At 39.3% G+C, this 24367-nt stretch overlaps 1 protein-coding gene across 10 annotated transcripts in view; it reads right to left on the bottom strand.

The window, feature by feature from the left end:
• The window catches only part of RABGAP1L (RAB GTPase activating protein 1 like), a 755410-nt gene that overhangs the window by 138507 nt on the left and 592536 nt on the right, over positions 1-24367 (bottom strand). For all 10 annotated transcript variants that reach the window (XM_042925081.1, XM_042925083.1, XM_042925080.1 and 7 more), the window contains one exon: positions 15905-16033. In XM_042925081.1, the coding sequence (XP_042781015.1) occupies positions 15905-16033 (129 nt within the window). The remainder of the gene's footprint in view (positions 1-15904; positions 16034-24367) is intronic.

Below are 24367 nucleotides of genomic sequence, written 5' to 3'. Positions count from 1 at the left end.
TTTCTGTTTATTTCCAGAACTCTTTTCAAAGAGGATTTAAAGCCCAATCTTCTTCATCTTAAATGGACAGGATTTGTTAACTAAATAAATATTTAATGAATGACTTCTTTGATCCAGCTACTCTGTGAGACACTGGATGAGACATAAGGCATCTAGAGAAGAGGAAGGTAGAGTCAAAGCCTTGAAGAACTCACAATAAGAGAAAATGATTCAAAGTAAATACAGTAATGAGATGCCTGGATGGCTCTGTTGGTTGGGCGCCTGACTACTGATTTTGGCTCAGGCCATGGTTTCAGGGTCACGGGATCAAACCCTGAGTTGGGCCCCCGTGCTGAGCGTGGAGCCTGCTTGGGATTCTCTCCATCTCCCCCCCCCCCCCCCCCCCGCCGCCCCTCCCCTGCTCATGTGTATACACACATAAACACACACACACTCTCTCTCTCTCAAAATAAATACACTTTAGAAAAAGAAAATAAATATAGTAATAATGGCTAATATTTTTTGTATACTAACCATGCACAGCATTGTGCTAAATTTCTTACACAGTTGACCCTTGGACAAGGTGGGGGGGTTAGGGGCACTGACCCCCCACATAGTAAAAAAGCCACGTGTAACTTTTGACTCTCCCCAAACTTAACTACTAGTAGTCTGCTGATGACTGGAAGCCTTACCAATAACATCAACAGTTGATTAACACATATTTTGATGTCATGTATTATATACTATATTTTTATAATATAGTAAGCTGGAGTAAAAGAGTTACTAAGAAAATCATAAGGAAGAGAAAATACATTTACAGTCCTGTATTTGTCAAAAAAAAAAAATCCACATTTAAGTAGATCTACACATTCCAAGTCTGTGTTGTTCAAGGGTCAAGTGTATATATTATCCCACTTAATCTTCACAGTAATCCTATTTCGTAGATAATATTATCCTTATTTTACAGAGCAGATAACTGAGGTACAGGGAGTATAAGTAACTTACCAGAGATCATAGAGGTAATACATAAAGAAGCCAAGATTTGAACTCCAACAACATGGCTTCAGAAAAACCACATTTTTCACCACAATTCTGTTGCTCTAGTGCAGGAATTACCAGAGTTAAATAACAGCCTAGGCTCCCAGAGGAGGTGATGTCTGATCTGGGTCTTAAAGGGTAAATAGGGGTTTGCTTGATCCCATAACTGCAACTGGAAATGATAAATAATTTAGCGGTCAGTCGCGCATATGCTTAGCTTTAATCATTCTTACAACATCCTTGTGCCGTAGGTATTAGCCTTGTTTCATGATGAGAAAACTACTCAAGGAGATTAAGTAAATTTCTCAGGGTCACTCAGTCAGTAAGAAGTGGAGTCAGAATTCAACACTAGACTTGTCTGCCTCCAAAGCCTCTGCCTTTTCCAGGCACTCCACAGAGGGAAAGTACTCCAGGCGGAAGGGACAAGATGTGCCAAAGCCCGGAAGGGGCATGGCATATTGGTGTGAAAGAAGGGGCTGTCTGCCAAGCTGAGGTGGGGGTGGGGGGGTGGGGTGGGGGGGAAGGGGGGTGCATATCCTGCAGGTAACAGGGAGCCAGCAGGGTACTGGGAGGTGAGGAGTGACAAGAGGAGGTTGATTTTCCAGGCAGACAACTCCAGTGGTGGTGAATACAGGAAACTGGAGAAGCCAGGAACTCAAGCCGGAGAGACCAGTTATTCTCAGGTGGCTGTTACAGTCCAGACAGCCGAAGTCAGGGGCTTGAGACTATGGATTCTGAAGGGTCTAATAAGCTCCTGCTATGCCAGACAATTTTCTTCAGGATCTTCCCCCGGCAAGGCAATGCATGCCATCTGACCTCTTAAACAATGGCCATCTTAAAATTTGGTGAAATGTCTTAGAAGAAAAAATTTTATGTAAATGATTTCAGAAAATAAACTAAGTTCCTATGTTGTATGTTGTATTCACAATCTGCTGTTGCCTAAAATAATCCATTTTATTATAATAGAAGAGAGACCTTCTTCTATCGCTGGACATCCTGTTAAGACATAACTTACTTGCACAACTCACTGCCTCTCTTTTAGGAAAGGAACAGAAACAAGGAGGTTGTGGTTTATATAAGATATGATATAATATAAAGGCGGGACGATAAGGAAGTTAATGCAGTGAGACTATACCAGAACCTTATATAAGGTAAATTAGAACTTTTAACAAGCTAACACGCATGCCAGAGGAAACGCCTTGCCAACCACGTGGGCTGATGGAAGTGGAGGGTGAAACTGTGAAGAAAAAGAAAATCTTTTCGATAATCTGAGATTTCACGATAACATGGGAGAACTTTGGTGTGCTGACAAACATCAGAAACTGTCACGTCTTATTACCAGATGCTGGAGATCAGTTAAGGGTTGCCAAATAAGATCCATGTTCAGAAGACAGCATTTTCAGAGAAAGTGGAGAGAAGCTGACACTTTGTTGATGATGAAAAAGACCTTATTATGGACTGAACTGTATGCTTCCCAAATGCACCTGTTGGAGCTCTAACCCCCAGGACTGGGGTCCTTACGAGAAGAGAATAGGACACAGACAATACAGAGGGATGACCATGTGAGAACACAGTGAGGGGGAAGCCACCTGTAAGACAAGGAGACAGGCCTCCGAAGAAACCAAACCTGCCAACACCTTGATCTTGGACTTCCAGCCTCCAGAACAGTGAGAAAGCAGATTTCTGCTGTTTAAGCCACACAGTCTGTGGTATTTTATTACGGCTGCCCTAGCAGATTACTACAGACATGAAACTGGGGGCAGACATGAGACCCAGAAAAAAAGTACTGCCTATTGAGGAATCAACCTAGCAAGAAACTTCAACATGGAGCGAGGGCTAGTGGGAAGCACTGTGATCTTGGGGGTAAGGGATACTGGAGGATAACGCTGTGCATGGAAAAGAGAATGAAACGCTGCAGAGAACACACTGATAAATGCGCTGACCCTGTGCCAGCTTGGGTGCTGAAGCTTCTAACCTAAACCACTTAACACGAAGTTTTACCACCTCTTCATGTGATTTGTGCTCCAAGATTCCCTCACATAATGATAACAGCAGCAGCATCATAATAATAAATAATGGGTATCTGAAAGAGACCATGTCAACTGCATACTGCAGTCATCTGGGTAGGAAGTGGTGCAGGCAGGGAAAAGGTTAGACACTCCAGAGGAAAGAAATCACTCTCTACTGGGTACCAATAAAAAGTCCCCAGGCCAGGGGAATTGACAATGAGAAAGTATTTCCCATTCAATCACAACTATCAGCTATAACAAGGAATATAATTTTCCCCTCAGCAGTTTGTTTGCCTTTAAGTGGAGCTTCAGAAAGGTTGACAACTGTTGGAGACATGTGAATAACACTTAAACATTTTCACTATCTTTTTTTGGTTGCTATTTTCATTTACGTATTACTTCCGCTGCTTTAAAAGAATTTTTTGCTGGGGGGTAGGGAGAAGGAGAGAAAAAGGCATAACAGTAAAATAAGTAAGTTCTCGAGAGCATTAATGAGACTCAGTTATTTGCCAGTGAAATGCTAAATGGGTCCATGAGTTGGCGAAACAAGAATATAATAACCAAGTAAATATAATGTAATTTTACCTGATTCTCCCCAGAGTAGAGGCACCCGCAGCTGAAACAGCTGTGGTTGGAAGGTTTGGAATACTAACCCCCCCCCACGATCCAATGGCCCAGACTTCTTAATGCAACCTATCTTAAATACTCTCAACATTTACGTCTATTTTAATTGCTACCTAAAAGAATCAAAATTAAATTATTTCTAGTGAGGAGCAACAAAGACACAGAGGAACACTATATACATTTTCTTGTCTAAAATAGATCTCCAAACACAAACTGTGGAGCACACTTTAAATATAATCTTAATATGAATTCAAATAGTAAAGAAAAAAAAAATAATCAAAGAAAGGTGGATCTCAGTGTAAGTAGTTGTGGGAAAATTATTTGTTACCACTGTTTCCAAAGAGTGAAGACGGTTTCTAACTTTATTCTCCAACACAGATAAACACAAATTGTAACAGATAGACAGTGTTGGGCAAAACACTGCAGAAAGGTATATGAAATATGAAAACTCCCACTTAAGAGCATAACCATTAGCTGAGAGTGAATTAGTTGCTGGGGAGAAAAAGATACTTAAAGCTTGAAGGGAGAGAAACTGCTAGTCGAAATAGCAGTTTTGAGGGTTCATTTTTGTTGTTAATTCTATGTGGGAAGCTCTGCCTGAGGACATCATACCGTTTGGAATGCATAAAAGGGTGTAATGCTTTAATCCTATGATTTATTGTTTCTCTTACTAAATAGAGAGACGCCCGTATAAAAATCAATTTTTATATCCGTTTATCTTATTTTTCGTTGGTGTAGGACAACCTAATGATTTATATAGATTAGCTCAAGATACAATACCCAGGTTTACCCATCAAGTTAATTTAAAAATATCTATATGGCTTTCTCCTTAATAAACTGAAAGAAAATGACTGGCAGGTATAGGGGTAGTGGTAGAATAAAATGGCGGAAGTAAATAAGGGACAAATGCATTCTAGCTGATTAGGAACAGCCAGAAAAGCTGAGTTTTCTAAATGTGGAGGGTGCCTGACGCCTGGGCATCTGGAGCTGTGGCCTATTTTCTCCACCTGTCATCAAGTGTTTCAGAGTATGCCCACATTTACACGTTTCCTGCCCGTTCCCACAGTACACGATTGGGAGAAGCAAGATCAACCTGCATTAACCCCTGTTTTGGGGAAAAAACAAAACAATGCCCCAAATATGAGGCACACTGAGGACTATGAATGTTAACAGAAGCCTCGAAGGAAAAAAGAGGTAAATGTTTTGATATAGAAACTACTTTGTTATCAATCTGTTATTTATCACCTTTCTGTATCCTACAACATAATACTTCCCCAGCAGAAGATTATGATCCTTTAAGCCAAATATTCCCAACTGTGGTTGTCAATGTAGAGGTCTTTATAGGAAAGGAACACCAGATGTGGTTCCATTAAAAATGAACCCTTTCCACAGTGCACATAAGGGCACACATTTTAGATCCATGAAGTTGACAGAAGCTTCTGTGTGGCCTCATTGCTAATTCAAAGAAAGCATTTGTTTGGGAGATTATATTCTTGTTTACACACAGCAATAACATCCAGAAATAAACAGCAAATACTATGAAGAAATTAGAAGTAAATTGCTTTCAATACAAATGTTCTTAACACTTTTGTTCTAGTGTGAAAGTTTTTTTTTTTTTCAAACAGTTAAATTAAAATTCATGGTTACAAATATGGAGGTCTTAAACAGGGAAAAATGTTGAATTTCTAGATTAACAAATTTGCCATATTCCATTAAAAACATGATTTGTGAGAGGCAAGATCAAATTATACCAATGCACTGTGGGAGGGTGGATAATTGTCCATCTCAGCAGAGAGGTAACTGAGCTGGAGCAGAGCTTAGAATTTTCCGAGGCAAGTAGTTACCATGGTAACATCTTGTCATTGGTGGCTACCTCTCCCGCACAGGGCCGGAAGACAATTTTGGTGTTGTGGTGAAGATGGCAGGGCCCCCCTCACCTCCCCTGCTCCTGTTGCTCTGCACATTTCTCCCCAGTGCATCTCGAATGTCTATGATCACAGGAAGATGGGAGAGAGAGTAGCACTGTTGCTAGGAAGGAGAGAAGCAAGTCAGAGGAGATGGCCATAGATGGCAACATAGCAATTGGCGTGGTTCTGCTGCCACTAATCAACCTGAGCTAACAGCTGGAAAATTTAAGTACAAGTCAGTACTGTCTTCCAGTGTCGCCCAACTGTCTTTCAAATATAAGAGTTTTGGGAGGAAAGTTGCTTTTTTCTTGGGTAACCACCACCAAGTCATTTAACGTCCTCCTCTACCAATCTCCTTAGTCATGGATTTCAACAATTCTTTGCAGCTCTCCCTCACCCGCGTTTCTTGCAGTCCTCATTGGTCTTCACTTTCTTTTCTATTTGTTAGTCTCCATTTTCCATCATGTCAACCACTCTCTGGCTACTACCCTCGTCTCTGAACCTGTGGTGCGCTAGAGTCATCAACTACCGGTTCCTGAGAAGCAACTGTTAGCACTTGGACATTGTGTGAGCCAGTTCTTAAGTCACTGGTACCTTGAAATTGGCCATGGTGGGAATATTTACACCATGGAAATTGGCTACAAATCAGGGATTCCCCTTTTCCTCATCCCTCTCCTCCCCCCAAGATCTGGTCTCTTAGTGCACCATTGCCCTGGCCCCACTGTCCTTCTTTTGCCTCATTCTGGCAAACCTCAACTCTGGGTCAAAATAACTCATTTCTTCATGAATACATCTGGGCTGCCGAGTGTTTCCAGAGAAACTCACAAAACACTGCAGATTTTTGCCACTATGAATTCATGATCTCCAACCATAGTCCAATAATCTTGTGTTTTCCCACTTAGTTCTTCCAATCTCTGCAATGTCTGTTCTAAAAACTTCTCTATGTTCTCTAACACCTCTTACTCTACCGTGTATTCCCTTCATTCTAGAATCTGCTTAACTGAAATAACACAAACCTTCAAATGAAATACTCTCAATTTTCTCATCAAACTGCACATTCCCTTTATGTCCATCGATTCCTCCTCATTCCCTTGAATGGAAAAAAGGTCCATTCTTTTTTAATCTAAGCCCTTACCTCCTCATAATCCTGTCTCTGTTGATATTTTCCCCTTTCTTTACTGAATTTTCAACATTTCTCTTTCTGTGGGCCTTTCCTTCTTATTTAAAGATGGAGTGGTCTGGTCCCTACATATCAACCCTCAGGATTCTCTGAGCTATAGTCACATTGGCCTTCTCCCAGTTTCTTAACCATACCTTACTCCTTCCTACCTCACAGTGTTTGTACATATTGTTCCTTCAGTCGGGAATGCCTTAGAATCTCAGTTCAAGAAAGCTTTCCCTAAATTGTTGGTTGAGTCAGTCAGGCTCCTTTGTTCCTTCTCCTCATATAGCCTTATTACGTCCCATCTGAGCATTTATCTCACTCTGTAATTACACATTTACTAAGGTGACTATGTAATATTTCCACACAATAGTGTAAACCCCATGATTTCAGGGAGCATATCTGCTTTTGTTCTACCTGATATTCCCTGGATCTAGCACAGTGCCTGGTATACAGTAGGTGCTCAATGAAGAAACTGATTCGTTGAGCCTTTTTAGCATTTAAACACTCATTTTCCCATCCCCCCCAAACCCATCTCAACCTCTTATCTTCTCATCTCTCTCGTACTTACGCCCTGGCCTGCTGGCCGTCTCTTCCATCTCCCATCTTCTTTCCACACTAAGCTTCTTAGAAGAATTGTGTTATCTTCCGTTCTCCATTTCCTCCCCTTCCACTTATTTCTTGAATCATTGGAGTTTATACTTCATCACTCCACTGAAACTGCTCTCACTAAGGCTATTAAGGGCCTCTTTATCATTATTGCACAATGTCTGCTTTCCACTCCTCAGTACCTTATATGACCTCTAAGCACTGCTGACATTTTATTCAACTTCTTCCTTCTTGAAAACAAATACATCTTCCCTTAGCATTCACACTTCACTTCTCTACTGGGTTTGCTCCTGCTGTCTCAGTCTCACCAGCTTCTACTTCTCAGCCCATTTTTTACACGTTAATGTATCTATCCTCAACACTCCTCTCTGCTCCTCTGTGAGAATTCACCCACTCCCATGGTTTCAATGCCGATGACATCCAAATGCCTACTGTTAGCTCAGATCTCTAGCATCCACTTACTTGGTATCTCTATATATTTGGATATGAGTCTGTGGATACACATTGCAAACCTAACGTGTCCAACACTTCACTCACTGTGTTCCAGCCTTGTAACTTGTTGCTTTTTGTTTGTTCCCTTTGCAGTGTGATTACTACCAAGTTGCCTAAGAGTTCTGGGTGTCGTCGCGGCTCTCTTTCCCGGCTGTAATGCTCACATTTAACCACTAAGTTCTGTTGATTCCACCTCCTGAATATCTCTGGAATCTGTCCATCTCTCTCCAGCCCATAGCAGATACTCTGGTCACTTCTCACCGAATTGGTCTGTCACTAATATCTAATCTTACCCCTTTCAGTTCATCGCCACACAGCAGCCAGAAAGACCTTTCTAAAACAGCTGATCATTTCCACCTCCTATTTAACCCCTTACAATGCTTCCCATTGCCCCCAGGAAAAATCCAAATTGCGTACCATGGCTCACATGGCTTTGCACCAGCCGTCTGGCTCCTGGATACCTTGTCTTCCATTTCCTATTCTCCGGTCATCAACTATGATGAGGGCTTGGACAGTGCCATATTTTCCTACCTCTGGGCCTCTGCATATTCTTTGTTTGGAACATCCTTCCTCCTGCCTCGGATACTCTTTCACCCCTGCTAATCCTTAAAGTCTCATCTTAATTCCCGACACACGACAGGCACTCAAGTCACGATCTCACTGTGCACTCAGTAAATGAACTTTCTTTCTTAATTACCTTGTTTGAGTTCAATGTCACATTTTGAAATTTTAATTTTGTTCAAATAATGAAATAGGCTAATTTCTATTTTAAAATTTTATTTTATGAAGATCCACCAACAGATTTTTGTTGTTGTTGTTGTTAAAGTAGACTCCATGCCTATTGTGGAGCCTATCACAGGGCTTGAACTCACAATCCTGAAATCAAGACCTTAGCTGAAATCAAGAGTTGAATGCTTAACGGAGTCACCCAGGCGCACCCCCGCAACAGAATATTTTGAGGATGTGATGAACTTTGCTACTAATGAGGTGCATCACAAATGAGGCATGTGCAACATTATTCCAAATAAAAATCAACTAGAAAGGAAGAAAGTGAAGGAAGGAAGGAAGGAAGGAAGGGAGGGAGGGAGGGAAGGAGGGAAGAAGGAGGGAGGGAGGGAGGGAAGGAGGGAAGAAGGAGGGAGGGAGGGAGGGAAGGAGGGAAGAAGGAGGAAGGGAGGGAGGGAAGGAAGGGGAGAGGGAAGGAAGGAAGGAGGGAAGGAAGGAAGGAAGGAGGGAAGGAAGGAAGGAAGGAAGGAAGGAAGGAAGGAGGGAAGGAAGGAAGGAAGGGAAACAGACAAGACTTGCTTCCCAGTCTTTAGAGAGTAATTCTTAGGAAAAGTTTACATGTCCATAGAAGTAAGGTATACACAGTACTCTAACTTCTACTACAGGTATTTTACTCTTCTAGTTTATTTTTCTTTATTCCTATGAGAGCAACGGCAGCTAAATGAATTCCATTATAATTAAAAGACTCAAAATTTTAGTATTTCATCCTTATAGCATTGAATACATAACATCATACATAGCATTGAATCATATGGAGGCATGAAATACTGAATTAAATTATATACGATGTTTAATATCTGACATTTTTTACCAAAAAGAATGGCAATTTCATCAATTCAACCTAATATAATATAAATGATACTGAATAAAAATATATAAAAAGACAGGTCAAGAGTTATAAAGTTTATATATATAAGCCCTTGAATATTTGTAGATACCCATTCATAAACTCTTACATGCTCTACAGAAATATCAATTTACTTAACAAGTTTAAGATTGTTCCACAATATAGAGGTTAATTTTTTTAAGTCACTGAATTCCTGAATCTAATAAGGGGAGCCTGGGTGGCTCGGTCAGTGGGCTGTCCAACCTTGGCTCAGGTCCTGATCTCATGGTTTATGAGTTGAATCCCCGTGTTGGGCTCTGGACTGACAGCTCAGAGCCTGGAGCCTGCTTCAGATTCTGTGTCTCCCTCTCTCTCTGCCCCTCCCCTGCTCCTGTTCTCTCTCTCTAAAATAAATAAAAATATTTAAAAAATTAAGAGATTAAAAGAATCTAATAAAAGGTATATAGTCTCTTACCAGGAAAAACAAAATCCTCATATGCTTGTATAAAGAAATCAAAATTTCTACTGATTTAGAGTCCACGAAGCCAAGAATCAAGTTTAAGAAGGTCTGTAATAGCAGAATTTGTAACTACAAGGTAACATTTGAATAACAATATTCAACAAAACCCGAGGAAGTGTATATTCAATATGACTTTTCAAATCAAGTCTGATGGGTCAGCATATTTCCTGATTTTATTAAACTGTCTGAAACCATAGGAGCAGGGAGATATTTGAAAAATTTAAAACATGTTACTTAAATCAGAAAAAATAAACACAAAAACATTTTTGATATTTACTATTATACAGCTTTTCAAAGAATAAAGTTATTTATCTAATCCAGTGGGGTTTGTTAATACATCTTGTTGGTACACTCACAGAAATAAACCACATACAGGGCTAGTAAGTTATTTTTCACCTGCAACTCTCCCACCTATTTTAAAACCAGTCCGTTCACTGAAATCACTGATCACCTAGTTCTTTAAAAGTTAGAGGAAAGTGATTCATTTTATTGGGTAATTAATTAAATGAGAACATGTCCATTCAAAGAAGATACAACCATACACGGATCCTAACTTTGAAAATAATTAAAATTAAAACAATTTTCATTATTTTTGGCCAACATTCTATCTTTAATCTCAAGGCTATACCTAAGAAATGGTGAGTGCAACTTTTTTGCCTCTTCCCTACCTGCCGTCACCTTTGTCTAACACGTAGCCTTGATCTCTCAATCTGCTGGTTCCTAAAATTTCCAGTTGCTAGCATATCCTGCTATAATGATGGCATGATGACTCACATTCTCACCACACCCCTACTTCCATTATTCACTGTTAACACCTCTTACAAGTTGCAGCATATCAGGATGGGGAAGGGGGAGGTGGTGAGAACAGTATGACAGGCCTCAGGGTGTTTTCAATATTGCAAGCTGTTGTGAGATCGAGTTAGTGGGTTATGACTACCTTTTCAGTTTGAAGACTTTTCTTGGGGGGAGGGGAGTCTAAATGACACAAAATACAAAACAGTAGTAGAAAGAGGAAACATCAGAGTGCGTGACAAATTACAAGGGTAAGTTTTTATTCGGATGTGTCTGGGTGGTCAGGGTTTTAATATAAAAGCTATTTTAAAATGTAGGTCTCAGTTTAAACACAATTTTAAAACTTTAGGTTGGAAACCTATGCTCTAGTTCCGGCAGGGTGCTTGGATATTGTACTACTTACGTCTTCCTTCTCTGAGTTTCACCTCACATCTGCCTCATAACCGTGTTATAAATTAAAAAGATGTCCTGTGATACAAAAATCAATGTATTTCTGCGTGTATTCTACATGTATTTCTATACATGAATAAGAAACTATCAGAAAGAGAAATTAGAAAACAATCCCATTTATAATTGCATCAAAAAATACCTAGGAATAAATTTAACCAAGGGAAGATCTGTACACTGAAAACTAAAAGACATTAATGAAAGAAACTGAAGACACAAATAAGTAGAAAGACACTCCATGCTCATAGATTAGAAGAATTAATATTGTTTGGGGCGCCTGGGTGGCGCAGTCGGTTAAGCGTCCGACTTCAGCCAGGTCACGGTCTCGTGGTCCGTGAGTTCGAGCCCCGCGTCAGGCTCTGGGCTGATGGCTCGGAGCCTGGAGCCTGTTTCCGATTCTGTGTCTCCCTCTCTCTCTGCCCCTCCCCCGTTCATGCTCTGTCTCTCTCTGTCCCAAAAATAAATAAAAAAATGTTGAAAAAAAAAAAAAAAAGAAAAGAAGAATTAATATTGTTAAAATGTCCACATACTCCAAGCAATCTATAGATTCAATGTCATCTCTATCAAAATTCCAGCGGCATATTTCACAGAAACATAACAATTTTAAAATTTCTCTGGAACCAGGAAAGATCCAATACCCAAAGCAATCTTGAGAGGGAAGAACAAAGCTGGAGGCATCACTCTCTGACTTCAAACTATATTGCAAAGCCAAATTAATCGAATCAGTATGGTAGTAGCATTAAAAAACAGACATGTAGATCAGTGGAACAGAATAGAAAAGTCCGAAATAAATCCATGCATATATGGTCAATTAATTTACAACAAAGGAGCCAGGACTGTATATCCTGGGGGGAAAGGACAATTTCTTCAATAAAGGAGGATGGGAAAACTGGAAGGCCATGTACAAAAGAATGAAACTGGACCACTATCTTACACCATACACAAAAATTAACTCAAAATGGATGAAAGACTTGAACATAAGATATGAAACCATAAAACTCCTAGAAGAAAACATAGGTGGTAAGCTCCTTGACATTGGTCTTGGTGGTGATTGTTTTTGGATTTGACATAAAAAAACAAAGACAAAAAAAAAGGAAAAATAAACAAGTAGGACTACATCACACTAAAAAACTTCTGCACAGCAAAGGAAAATCATCAACAAAAGGAAAAGGCAATATATTGAATGAGAGAAAATACTTGCAAATCATATGTCTTATAAAGGGTTAATGTCTAAAATATATAAAGAACTCATATAACTCAATAGCAAAAAACCCCAAACAATCCAATTAAAAAATGGGCAGAGGATCTGAATTGACCTTTTTCCAAAGAAGACATGCAAATGACCAACAGGTACATGAAAAGGTGTTCAACGCCACTAATCATCAGGGAAATGCAAATCAAAATCACAATGAGATATCACTTCACACCTGTTAGAGTGGCTCTTATCAAAAAGATAAGAAATAAGTGTTGGCAAGGATATGGAGAAAAGGGAACTCTTGTGCAACTGTTGGTGGCAATGTAAACTGGTGCAACCACAATGGAAGATGAAGGTTCTTCAAATAATTAAATTAAAATTAAAAATTAAAACTACTAGACAATCCAGCAATTTCACTCCTGGTTGTTTATCTGAATAAAACGAAAACACTAATTTGAAAACATAACATGCACCCCTATGTTCACTGCAGCATTATCTACAATAGCCAGTAATGGAAACCACCTAAATGGCCACTGATGGATGAAGGGCTAAAGAAAATGTGGTACGCGTACACAATGGAATATTATTCAGCCACAATAAAGAATGAAATCTTGCCATTGGGCACAATATGGCACTTGAGGGCATTATGTTAAGTGAAATAAGTCAGGCAGAAAAAGATAAATATGGTATGATCTCACTTATTTGTGGAATCTAAAACAAAACAAAATGAAACAAAAATAAAACAAAAATACCAAGCTCATGGATATAAGAGAACAGATTGATGCCTGAGGCAGGGAGTGTAGGAGGGGGCAAAGTAGGTAAAGGGGGTCAAAACGTACAAATTTCATTATAAAATGATGACATTATTCATTATAAAATAAATGAGCCATGAGGATGTACCATACAGCATAGTGACCATAGTTGGTACCATACTGCATGTTTAAAAGTACCTAAGGGAGTGGATCTTGAAGTCCTCACCCCAAGAAACAAATTTTGCAAGTGAAACAAACACAATGTTATGTGAATTATACCATGATAAAAACTAGTGTCCTGTGAGTACTATTTTAAATACCCAAGAAAAAGTTACTTTCCTTAGATAACGCAAAAACAAAAAACAAACCCCCAAACAAAACGTAAAAACAAAAAACAGAATCAAGTAACGCTATTCTTACTTGAAATAACAATTCATGTCTACCTGTTCATCTTCACGCAAGTCACTCTGGTTGGACATATTCATTCCAGAAATGGTCCACTCTGATCATATTTTGAACTTACTTTCTAACATTTTAAGTTTCTGTGTCTTTCGGATCCCATGTTTCCAGCCTGACAATTGTTAGTTGCCTACAACCCCTAAGTAGCTTCATAAATTATATTGGAAAAAAAAAAATCCTTCCCTATGTATCTCATAATTTTGAATTGTTTTCCTGGGTTTTTCATTACCAATGATTATCCAATGCTACCAAATTTCCTTTGAAGACATTTAGCTTTCTACCTTACTAGTTCTCCTAACTCTCTAATTTTTCACTCTTAGAAATGAATGTTTTATTTTAACAGATTCCTACAGCACTGTTCCAGTTACAGTACTTTTCTCTGACAGCTCTGGAACAATCAGGGGCTGAAGTCTGTCTTTCAAACCAACGTCCCACAAAATTCAATCAAAGTCACAATGGCCACTGCAATGTGCTTTCAAAGTCCACAGACAAATGTGGCTCATGCTTAGTCATTTGGCCCAGCCAAATAAAACAATCAGTCCTGAAGGCTTTAAAAGTCTGCATTCCAGGATGAAGATTCAGAGACCTATTTTTCTTGATATCTTTGGAAAATGATTTTTTTTTTGAATATAGAATTCACTTGAAAGACAATATAGTTTTTCTTCCCAGTTATTCCCAGTTATTTACTTTCAACATTGAATTGGACTTTCTAACATTTAGAATTTACTTTAAAATAAGTTAAAATAAAAAAAAAAAAAAAACAGTGTCACACCAAAAAAAGTGTTCAAGTAGGTATGGTGCTTAGATGAAGTCTATGTCAAAGTACATTGGAAGTAATAAGTTTAATAACTCCACAGCAATTCTATCTACTTATCGCCTAATCCAAAATCTGTGGAGTCATCTTGACTCCCTATTTCCTCTCATAACCATGTGTAATGTGTCATGAAATCCTCTTGGTTCTCTTTCAAAATATACTCAGGTTCCAGTCACCTCCATCTCCACTCCATCTCCATACCCAATGTTCTCAGCGGGCAAACACTATCATTACTTCTCAACAAGATTACTGCAGAAACCCCTGTCGGATCTCCCTACGTTCACCCTTACCTTGTGGTAGTCTGTTCTCAACACAGTAAGTAAGCATTGTGATCCTCTGAAACCTCAGACAGATCATATCACTTTTCCACTCAAAACTCTGGAAGGGCTAGCCGCTTCACCCAAAGTAAAGCCTAACTCCTACATTCGCTGGCTCCTTGTAAACTCTCGAACTTCCTCTCCTATAGCTCTCATTTTCATTCACTTCGCTCCAGCTACACTGGCCTTCTTGCTGTTCTTCCAACCCACCAGGCATGAGCCAGCGGCAGGACCTTTGAACTTGCTGGAATGCTCTTCCCCTAGACATCTCCATGGCTAACCCTTCTTTCACTCTCTTAAAGAGGTCTACCCACTCTGACTACCTAATAACAACTGTAACTTTCCTTCTCCTCCTCAATCTGGTCTTGTTTATTTCACCGGATGTTTCCTTTTTTCATAGCTATTTATCACCTTCTAACACATTAAATACATTCTTTACTTATTATGTTAGTCATTTATTGTCTGTTTCCTTCTGTAAGAACATAAGGTCCGTAAGACATAGGATCTCTGTCTCTTTGTTCAAAAGGGAAATTTCTATTTATGTATTTAGGTTAGGTTAAGAAGATTCCCGAGTATTTTCCAGAGGTACAAGAATTAACACTTGTAAATTGGTTCCAATTTTTTTAAAAAAATGTGTTCTCTAATCTGATCCCACAATTTTCTGGATAGAAATTTCCATATCAAATTATTTTATAAATCTCACTTAGTTTTATTAGGCATATGATAAGGAGCAATGTATCGACAGCCATTTTGCAGATGTGGGATGGAAGTGGACAGATCAACATCCAAAGCTTTCCAAGTCCCTTAGAGAAAAGAAAGCACTGTCTAAGCAGGCTTTTCTTGCTTTGTTGTAAATAATCCTAAAACAGATGGCCAAAAGCTAAATGCTAAGTCTGCTGCCATGGAAACCACTATCACAGTGGCCCATTCTAGAGCCCTACCTATAAGATAAACGTTTGTCTTCCTATTGTTACAATCTGAACCTACTAACTTTCACTCCAAGTCCTACTAGAAGTTATTTTATACATATCAGCCTCACAAAAAAGTCTGAGACTAGTTCATACATACTATCACCCTAACATAGCCAAAGTCCAGCAATGTACAGAGAAAGCGTTTTAAATAATTCTTTCTTCATTCAAGTTGTATCTTTATTATATATAAATTCATGTATCTTACCTTAATATTGCAAGCCTGCTCCATCAATCTTCTGGCATTTTCCTCAGCCCTGTATCTTTTTGGAAGCTGAACTCTGAAAAACTTTAAAGCACCTTCAAAGTCAGCCTGCAGAAGATCTTCCTTTGAGGTCTGCAAAATAATTCCGAGAATTATCATTACATTTTAGCCTGCACTCAGGACAAATACATTGAAAAATGAATTTGTTTTCCTGAATGCACATTGGTAGCTAAGATCTAACTTAGTTCCATAAGTTTTTAGGAACATATTTCTAGCCCCTTTACTATTTGCTGAAATAAGTCACCATGAATCCTAGACACAATATAAGAATTAACAGGCTAGCATATTTAATTTATATAACCTAGAGATTAGAATGATGGATCCCAGCAAAGCTAACCAAGTTATAGCTCTGAGAAGGAAAAGTGCAAGAAAAGCAAAAAATGTGTAACTCTGATCTATGACTTTAGTTTGCTGGATATTTTAAGGGTATTATTAGAAACCTGGCTTGGGGTGCCCAGGTGGTGGGTTACTCAGTCAGTTAAGTGACTGACTCGGGTGTGGATCTCATGGTTTGTGAGCTCAAGCCCAGTGTCAGGCTCTGTGCTGACAGTGCAGAGCTTGCTTGGGATTCTGTCTCCCTCTCTCTCAAAATAAATAAATAAACTTAATTTTTTTTTTTCAAAAAAAGACAAAAAAAAAAAAGAAACCTGGCTGAAGATATAGAGAAGGTAAAGTATATTAGAATTACATAAGGAACACCTAATGGGAGGACTTTTCAACTAATGACAACAACAGTTCAAGAAAATAAGAAATTGATCCCCCACCTTAAAAAATGCCATGAAAAAATAAATAAAACAAATCACTTAATGACTGAACTTCATATGAAAACTACTGTTTGCAAAATTTACTTCTTTAAGAAATAACCACTTAGAAATGAATATATGCATGCATGGAAAAAAGACTGAAAGGAAATAAAAGGTTTCTCTGGATAGTGGGATCATGGTTCCCCCCCCCCCCCCCCTTATATATTGCTGTATTTGCTGCAGTAAAGATTTTGTAATAAGAAAGACAATAAAGGGTGCCAGGCTGGCTCAGTCAGTAGAGCCTGTGACTCTTGATCTTGGGGTCGTGGGTTTAAGTTTCATGTTGGGTGTGGAGCCTACTTTAAAAAAAAATGAGGGGCACCTGGATGGCTCAGTCAGTGTAAGCATCTGACTTTGGCTTAGATCATGATCCTGTGGTTTGTGGGTTCAAGCCCCACATTGGACTCTGTGCTGACAGCTCAGAGCCTGGAACCTGCTTCAGATCCTATGTCTCCCTCTCTCTCTGCCCCTCTTCTGCTCATGCTCTGTGTCTCTCAGAAATAAATAAACATTAAAAATGTTGTTTTAAAAATGAAAAAAAGCAATAAGTATTTTATTAAAAAACTGTCAGCAATCTTTGGCAAACACCATGATACAAATTATGGATTAAAGCAGACTAGGTACACAGAAGTAAGTCAAAGAGAAATAAGGTGTTTCAAGAGCCAGAAATTAATTGTCAAAAACGTCAGTAATAAAATGAAAAACAACAAAACAAAAAAACGCAACCGAGATGTTTAGAAATCATAGAACTATGCGCTAATTCAAAATATCACTTTATCTCGATTCAAATGTAGACCTGATCAACCTTAACAGCTGTACCGAAAGAGTATAAGGAAGTTGGAGAAATTCCTGCTGACGACAGGGCCCAAGTTGTCTTCACCACCCTGGTCCAAGCCATTGTCATCTCTTCGGTGAGCCATTGCAGTAACTCCCTGAGTGGTCTCCCCATTTCCACTTTGGCTCCCCATAGCCCACTTTCCCTATCATAGCCAGACGATACCCTTTAACATCATGTGGTTCTTCTGTATAAAGCCCTCCAGCGGTTCTACTGTGCTCAGAATAAAATCCAGTATCATTACCACTGCCTGCAAGACCTTTCATGATCTGGAGCCCCTGCTTCCCCTCCAACCTCATCTGGAACCACGTCCCCCTCCTGTTCTCAAGCTCCAGGCACACTGGCCTTGTTTCGTTTTTTTGTACACATCAAGTTCATTGCTGAACGCAACCGCCCTTACTGTTCCCTCTGCCTGGAATCATCTTTCCCCAGATCTTCATAAGGAGAGCAACTTTCTGTGATTTAGAGTTTAGCTCAAGTGGAAGATCAGAGTGAGGCCTCTTCTAAGCACTTAAATTCTCCCCCCCCACACCCCCAGCCCATCAAGTAATTTTCCACCAACTAATTTTTCTGTTTTATATCTCTTTCCGCCTAAGGAAAGGGGCCTTGTCTGTCTTGTTCTTTGCTGTGTCCACAGTGATAAAACTATTAACTGGAATATAGAAGGTTCTCAATTAAAATTTACTGAATGAATTTCTGCTTTCATCTCCCCTCCCTTTTAAACAGAATCATATGAAGTAAAGGAAAATATTAATTCATCCACCAGGCATTTTCACAAGGGTACTAGGTTGCTTCAGCTTTACATCCAAACTAGTAGTCAGAAAGTAGAGCTAGGCTAACAGTGGCAGTGGAAAAAACAAGCCTCAGTACCTCTCAGATTTATTTCCTCCCTCACGGACACTCAGACACGATGGCAGTAAGTGGTAGAGAGAATGTTTATCATGATAGAGTGTTATCAACTCACCTTAACTTATTTGGAAAAGACAGTTATCGGGAACTTCAGCCTACAAGAGGCTTTCTCTGGCTAAGATATCAATTGCTCAATTATTGGGAAAAGCATCCAGCTACCAGATAAACTGGACACACTATATCCTTAGTCTTCCTTTTTCATCTGTAATACTGGGTCTGATGATCAGCTCTCTGGTGATCATCAGGAAAATTCAAGACAGGCTGCTTCTAGAGTTTGTAGGGAAACAAGATTAGCAGCTTTCCTCAGAACCCCAAAGCTTCTGAGGGCATCGCTTGATTTTCAGTGCAACTAACCTCTAGTTCCCTGGCAACAGATGCCCCCAGTGGTGGTGTGGTTCCTTGTCTGCAGGCAGGAGCATGATTACCTAATTTTCTCATGCTGCCCCAGGCCTAATTTCAAGTCCAGTCTTGGAGTTCATGTGAAAGCAGAAAGATGAGGCCTCAAGATGAAGAATCATACAGCCTGTGACATGTGACCTCTGGTCAGACAGGGGGTGGCCATGTAGAAAGAGATGCTGTTGGAAGGAGGCTATACTCTGGGGCGGGGAGGAGGGGCGTGTAGCCAGAAGATCCCCATCTGGGTGGGGCTGAGTCTCAGGAAACCAGAATTCAGAGGGCCCTATGATTGTCCTTTCCAACACACTGCTGGTGTCAGGTATGCTGTGGATCCCATGGCTTGGCCACCTCAGTTAAGCCCCATTGGAGAGGAGCTCTCACAATCATGGAGCAGAAAGACTCAAGCAGACACATGTGTGGAAACTGCGTATTATTCAGTCCCTTAATCCCAGCCTCTAGAAGGTAGTTGGCAATTAAAGGTACAAACAAGGCTGCAAAGGATGAAATAAATTCTGACGCCAACTCTGACTAACTCACGGTGCGGCCTCTGTCTCTCCTGTCCTACTTCAAAAAGGGAGCATCTTTAACCTCAAGTATTTGAGAAGGAAATGAGTTAGGTCATATGAGTGCATTTTGTGAACCCAAAACAAATATAAGATATGAGAGTTTGGAAGGCTGCCTCTGTGTTGCTCAGGTATGTTCAGCTACTGATATTTTAGTGGCTAAAAACAGTACCCTCCTCTCACTGACATTTTTAATTCCAGAAAGCAGGCAGTCTGGAAGTTATAAGAACTTATATTCTTGTCATGGACTGAAATAAAGCTAATTTCATTGTGAATTTTTTAAAAATATGGCATAAGACAGCCCCATGGGGTAAAAATCATGCCAGTAAGCAAAAAGGATATTAACAACGTGTGCCATTGCCCCAGGAAACAATCTGCAATCCTACTTTGATTCCGATGGGCTTTTTCCTCTAAATTTCTGTCTTTAAGAGACTTCCATAATCATTGTGTCACCTCCAAATACCTTCTTATGCTATACTCAGGTTGTAAATTTACAAGGGTAACTTTCCATTTTCTGAAGGCTGTATCTGAGAGATTTTTCCCTCTACAGTTGAGGAATAGATACCTCTTGCTCTGCAAAAAATGTGGATGCCTCACTGAGAATTTATCAGAGTTGTTTTGTTTTCTAAATGCTTTTAAAAACTCTTGGATTGTTTACATACGTGTGTGTATATCTACCTGTATAGTAGGGGTTATACGTTTTTTATTGATTACATATTCACTTCCCCCTCCCCCCAAAATAAAAAAATTTTTAAAAGCCTAACACATCTCACTACCCAGAGATAAACATAATTAGCATTTGGTTACAGGGGTGCCTAGGTGGCTCAGTCAGTTAAGCATCTGACTCTTGATTTTGGCTCAGGTCAGGTCATGATCTCATGGTTCATGTGTTTGAGCCCTGCCTTGGGCTCCAGCCAGGAGCCTGCTTGGGATTCTCTCTCTTCCTCTCTCTCTGCCCCTCCCCTGCTCACACATGCTAGCTCTTGCTCTCGCTCTCTCTCTCTCTCTCTCTCTCTCTCACACACACACACACACACACATTAAAAAAACCCAGTAGTGGTAATGGTGGTAAAACATTTAAAAAAACATTTTGTTACATTGCTTATAATCTTTTTTTTTTACCATCCCCCCCCCACACACATACGTGTGACACATATATCTAACAAAATTTTAATCATATTGTACGTATATTGAATATATATGCTTCACAAAGGTCAAGTATCGCTGTAACAGTATTAGTCCAACCTAGAAGTAGTGGTGCTTTCCATAAAACTAAAACAAGACTTCACACATGCAAATTATTGATAAACTGGCTACAGAGATATAAGCTTAATTAATGGTTATGTTTACAATTGTATGAATGCTGTCTACCCTTACAATGAAGAGAAGCTTAACATATGATCTTGTGAGAAGACCCAAGCTTTAAAAATGCACCCCGAGGGGCGCCTGGGTGGCTCAGTCGGTTAAGCGTCCGACTTCGGCTCAGGTCACGATCTCACGGTCCGTGAGTTCGAGCCCCGCGTCGGGCTCTGGGCTGATGGCTCAGAGCCTGGAGCCTGCTTCCCATTCTGTGTCTCCCTCTCTCTCTGCCCCTCCCCCGTTCATGCTCTGTCTCTCTCTGTCTCAAAAATAAATAAAACGTTAAAAAAAAAAAATTAAAAAAAAAAAATGCACCCCGAAAAGGCAGACTAACATTTTAAGAACCAAACCAAATACTCAAAAGTAGGTAAGTAGGGCCAGCTTCTGGATACCATTACTCCTCTGTGCTCACTACACAGAATTCTGTCAGGCTAGAAGAACTGATTTAAAGGAAAGGCTGATCTTCAGCTGGGAAATTCTTAGAGTTTTTCTATATTGCCTTCAGAAAGGTAGTGAGGGAAGAGTAGCATAATGAAAATGCAATTACTTTCCTGACATTATTTGTTAAGTAATGTTAGCCAGAAGGTAACGCAGACAAGAGTTAGGGAAATTTTAAGAAGCAAAGACGTGTTTTCTTCACTTGCAAGATCGAGTACTCGGGACACCTGGGTGGCTCAGTTGGTTAAGTGTCTGACTCTTGATGTTGGCTCAGGTTGTGATCTCGTGGTTCATAGCGATCCTATGCGATGATGGCGCAGAGCCTGCTTAGGATTCTCTCCCTCCCTTTGCCCTTCCCCTGCTCCCTCTCTCTCTCTCTCTCTCTCTCTCAAAAATAAATAAATAAACTTAAAAAAACCACAGAGAACCTTACCAGCTTTTAAATAAGAATAAATAACTTTTGAAAACTAGTGGTTCTCTTGATACTCATCTTTTGCTCCCCAAACTTTCTGTCAAATTCTCTTAAGTGATGATACAAAACATGTTTATCAATTATACCTCCAAAAGACTATTATTTCATTCTTCATTTGAATAGAATTATATATAAAGATTACCTGGACAACTGAAAACATTTCAAGTCCTACTTCTATTTCCTTTCAAGTAGGTAAAGAGACATATCCAGAGGGAAAAAGGAAGTAGGATTTTTTAAGCAGGTTGTTAATTTAGGTATCCTTCCTACTTCCCCCAGTAAAATGAAGTAAGCAAGTTCCCAGGCACATAATAGACACCAGCATAGATTTGTTCCATAAATTCGTAAAAGCTCTACTTTAAGCACACCCAGTATTAACCAGTCATAATTAATAAAATGCAAATTAGAGAGTACATTTCATACTTATTTGACATAAAAATTGATTTTTACACTTTGAAGGGCATCAGAAGTATGCATGGCAACTTTTATACTGGGGTCTTTAAATTTTAAGAGTTGTAATCTCTCTTGAACGAGCAATCCTTGCAGCAGTTAAAAAAAAAAAAGTAAAAATGGGAGACATACTTGCTTCTGTTTTTCATTTCAGCATCAATGCTCCTTTGGATTCCCTATGTACAGTGCCCAGGGTATCAGTACTGAAACCATAGCCAAGACTGATATTAATTTATAATGATGTGATCATAACTTTCCACAACATGTAACAGCAAATGAAATCAAAAGAGAAGAAAGGGAAATTCTGAACATGAGTAGAAGAAAACTTTTCCCTTTTCTTCAAATTTCACACACTTACAGAGTATGGACCCTAGCTATGTGTCACTGCTGATACCATTTTGAGTGTGTTTTTCCCACTGAAAAATTCAGCGCAAGAGTATCACATGTCAAAGTGATTTTTTTTTTTAAGGAGGCAGGGTGGGTGGAAAGGAACAGTTCTAACATTTGGGTGTTAGCTCCTGATGCTTCTATTCCAAACCTCTCACGATTCGTGGATGATAAATCTTTCTTCAAGGGCCTCTGAGAAGCAGCCCTTCTAGGTTTGATTTTTTTAGGGGGTTATTTAAAAAAAATCTAGGAATGGTTCTCTTTCTCACCTTCATTATTTTCACCACAAATGGCTTTTTCTTCCTTTAGTTATAGTGTCTAACAGGATTTCTATTCAGTGGAGACATATTTTTGGAAGTCTGAGAATCATTTGGAAGCACAGGCCTTAGAAGAGGGAAACATTACTTAGCTGGTATCTAGGATACCTGTATCTTTTGCTTTGGTATTTTAATTTCACCAAAGAAACGTGTGTTTGGTGAGTCTGTGCACAGAATTTATGCCTTGTGGTAATATCAAAAATGAAGCACTTGTACCTGCTTTATTAAAGGTATTATTTATTAAAGGTAAATTATTATTAAGTTGTTCTTTACTAGGCGTATCTTTGAAGGGCAAGAAGCCAAATTTCAAATGTAACTTAAATAAAACTTGAAAAAAAATTTTTTTCAAATGTGTCTGGTGTTCAGGCAATTTGGTGGTCCCTCTGTGAATCAGGGGACAATGAATAGGCTCTAAGTCTAAATCCACAGCATTGTCTTGGTAAATCTTCATTAATTTGATCAGTTCATCACAAAAATTAACTTACAGGAAAAAAAAACTACTGGGATCTTTAAAGTAAAATAACATATTTGCATGTGTTTAACCTCCACACCTTCATGTCTGAAACATAGCTAAAAACTGAAACTTCAGTGCCTGCCCTCTTGAGTGGTAATGGAAAGGACTGCACGTGGCAGGATTCCTCTTAGGACCACCCTGTGCAGATTAGCCATCGATCCCACATCATTAGCCAGTCCAATAACACAAGGCTGAACAACTGTACTTCCTCCTGGTACACACTAAACTTTAAGCAGTAACTCATTGGAGAACTGATCCCAATTCACAGCCATATTGCTAATTAAAGGGCATATGATTTTCCCAAACTTGAAAGTACCCCAGTTCTATCATTATGTACAATCTTTTACGTACAATATTGTACGACAGAGTCAGAGATTGCCAAATGACCCTCTGGACAACTCAGCAAATACTTTTCACATGTAATGTCAATGGCACCATTACCTATGTTTTGGCATGTGAGAGCCCAAAACAACCCGAGGGATGTACTACCACCTTGGATACCTAATGGGGCAACCAAGCTGACTCTGTATGGTCGCAACACACAGATACACGTGACTTCCGCAACATCTGAAGCTTGTGAACCCATTCTTTGTGGATTTAATTGCTGATAACTTGTTTTAAACTAGAGACAGTTTAAATTGAACCCTAATGCAGATTTAAGTATGAGAGATAGTCTTAGTTATAAATTTATGTTTTCCTTCAAAGCACTCAAAGTATAAGGTGCCAAAGAAAGGCAGTACAAGATTACTGGAAAGTTAACAGTGGAGCCCTGGAATCACAAAGTTAGGGAGTCTTTAAGAATCTGAAAATATATTAGACCAAAACGGACTCTTCAAAGGGATGTACTTGTTGAAATACATTTTAGCACTTAATGGCATCAAAGCTCTTGAATAAAATGCTTTTTATTTCACTTAAAAAATTCCTTTCCAATGGAATCATAAATCTTCAGTTTCCTCTTCCATTAAG

Source organism: Panthera leo, chromosome F3 (assembly GCF_018350215.1).
Source record: "Panthera leo isolate Ple1 chromosome F3, P.leo_Ple1_pat1.1, whole genome shotgun sequence".
Lineage (NCBI taxonomy): Eukaryota > Metazoa > Chordata > Mammalia > Carnivora > Felidae > Panthera > Panthera leo.
The sequence above is the reverse complement of the archived record's forward strand: the minus strand, read 5'-3'. Positions and strand labels throughout refer to the sequence as shown.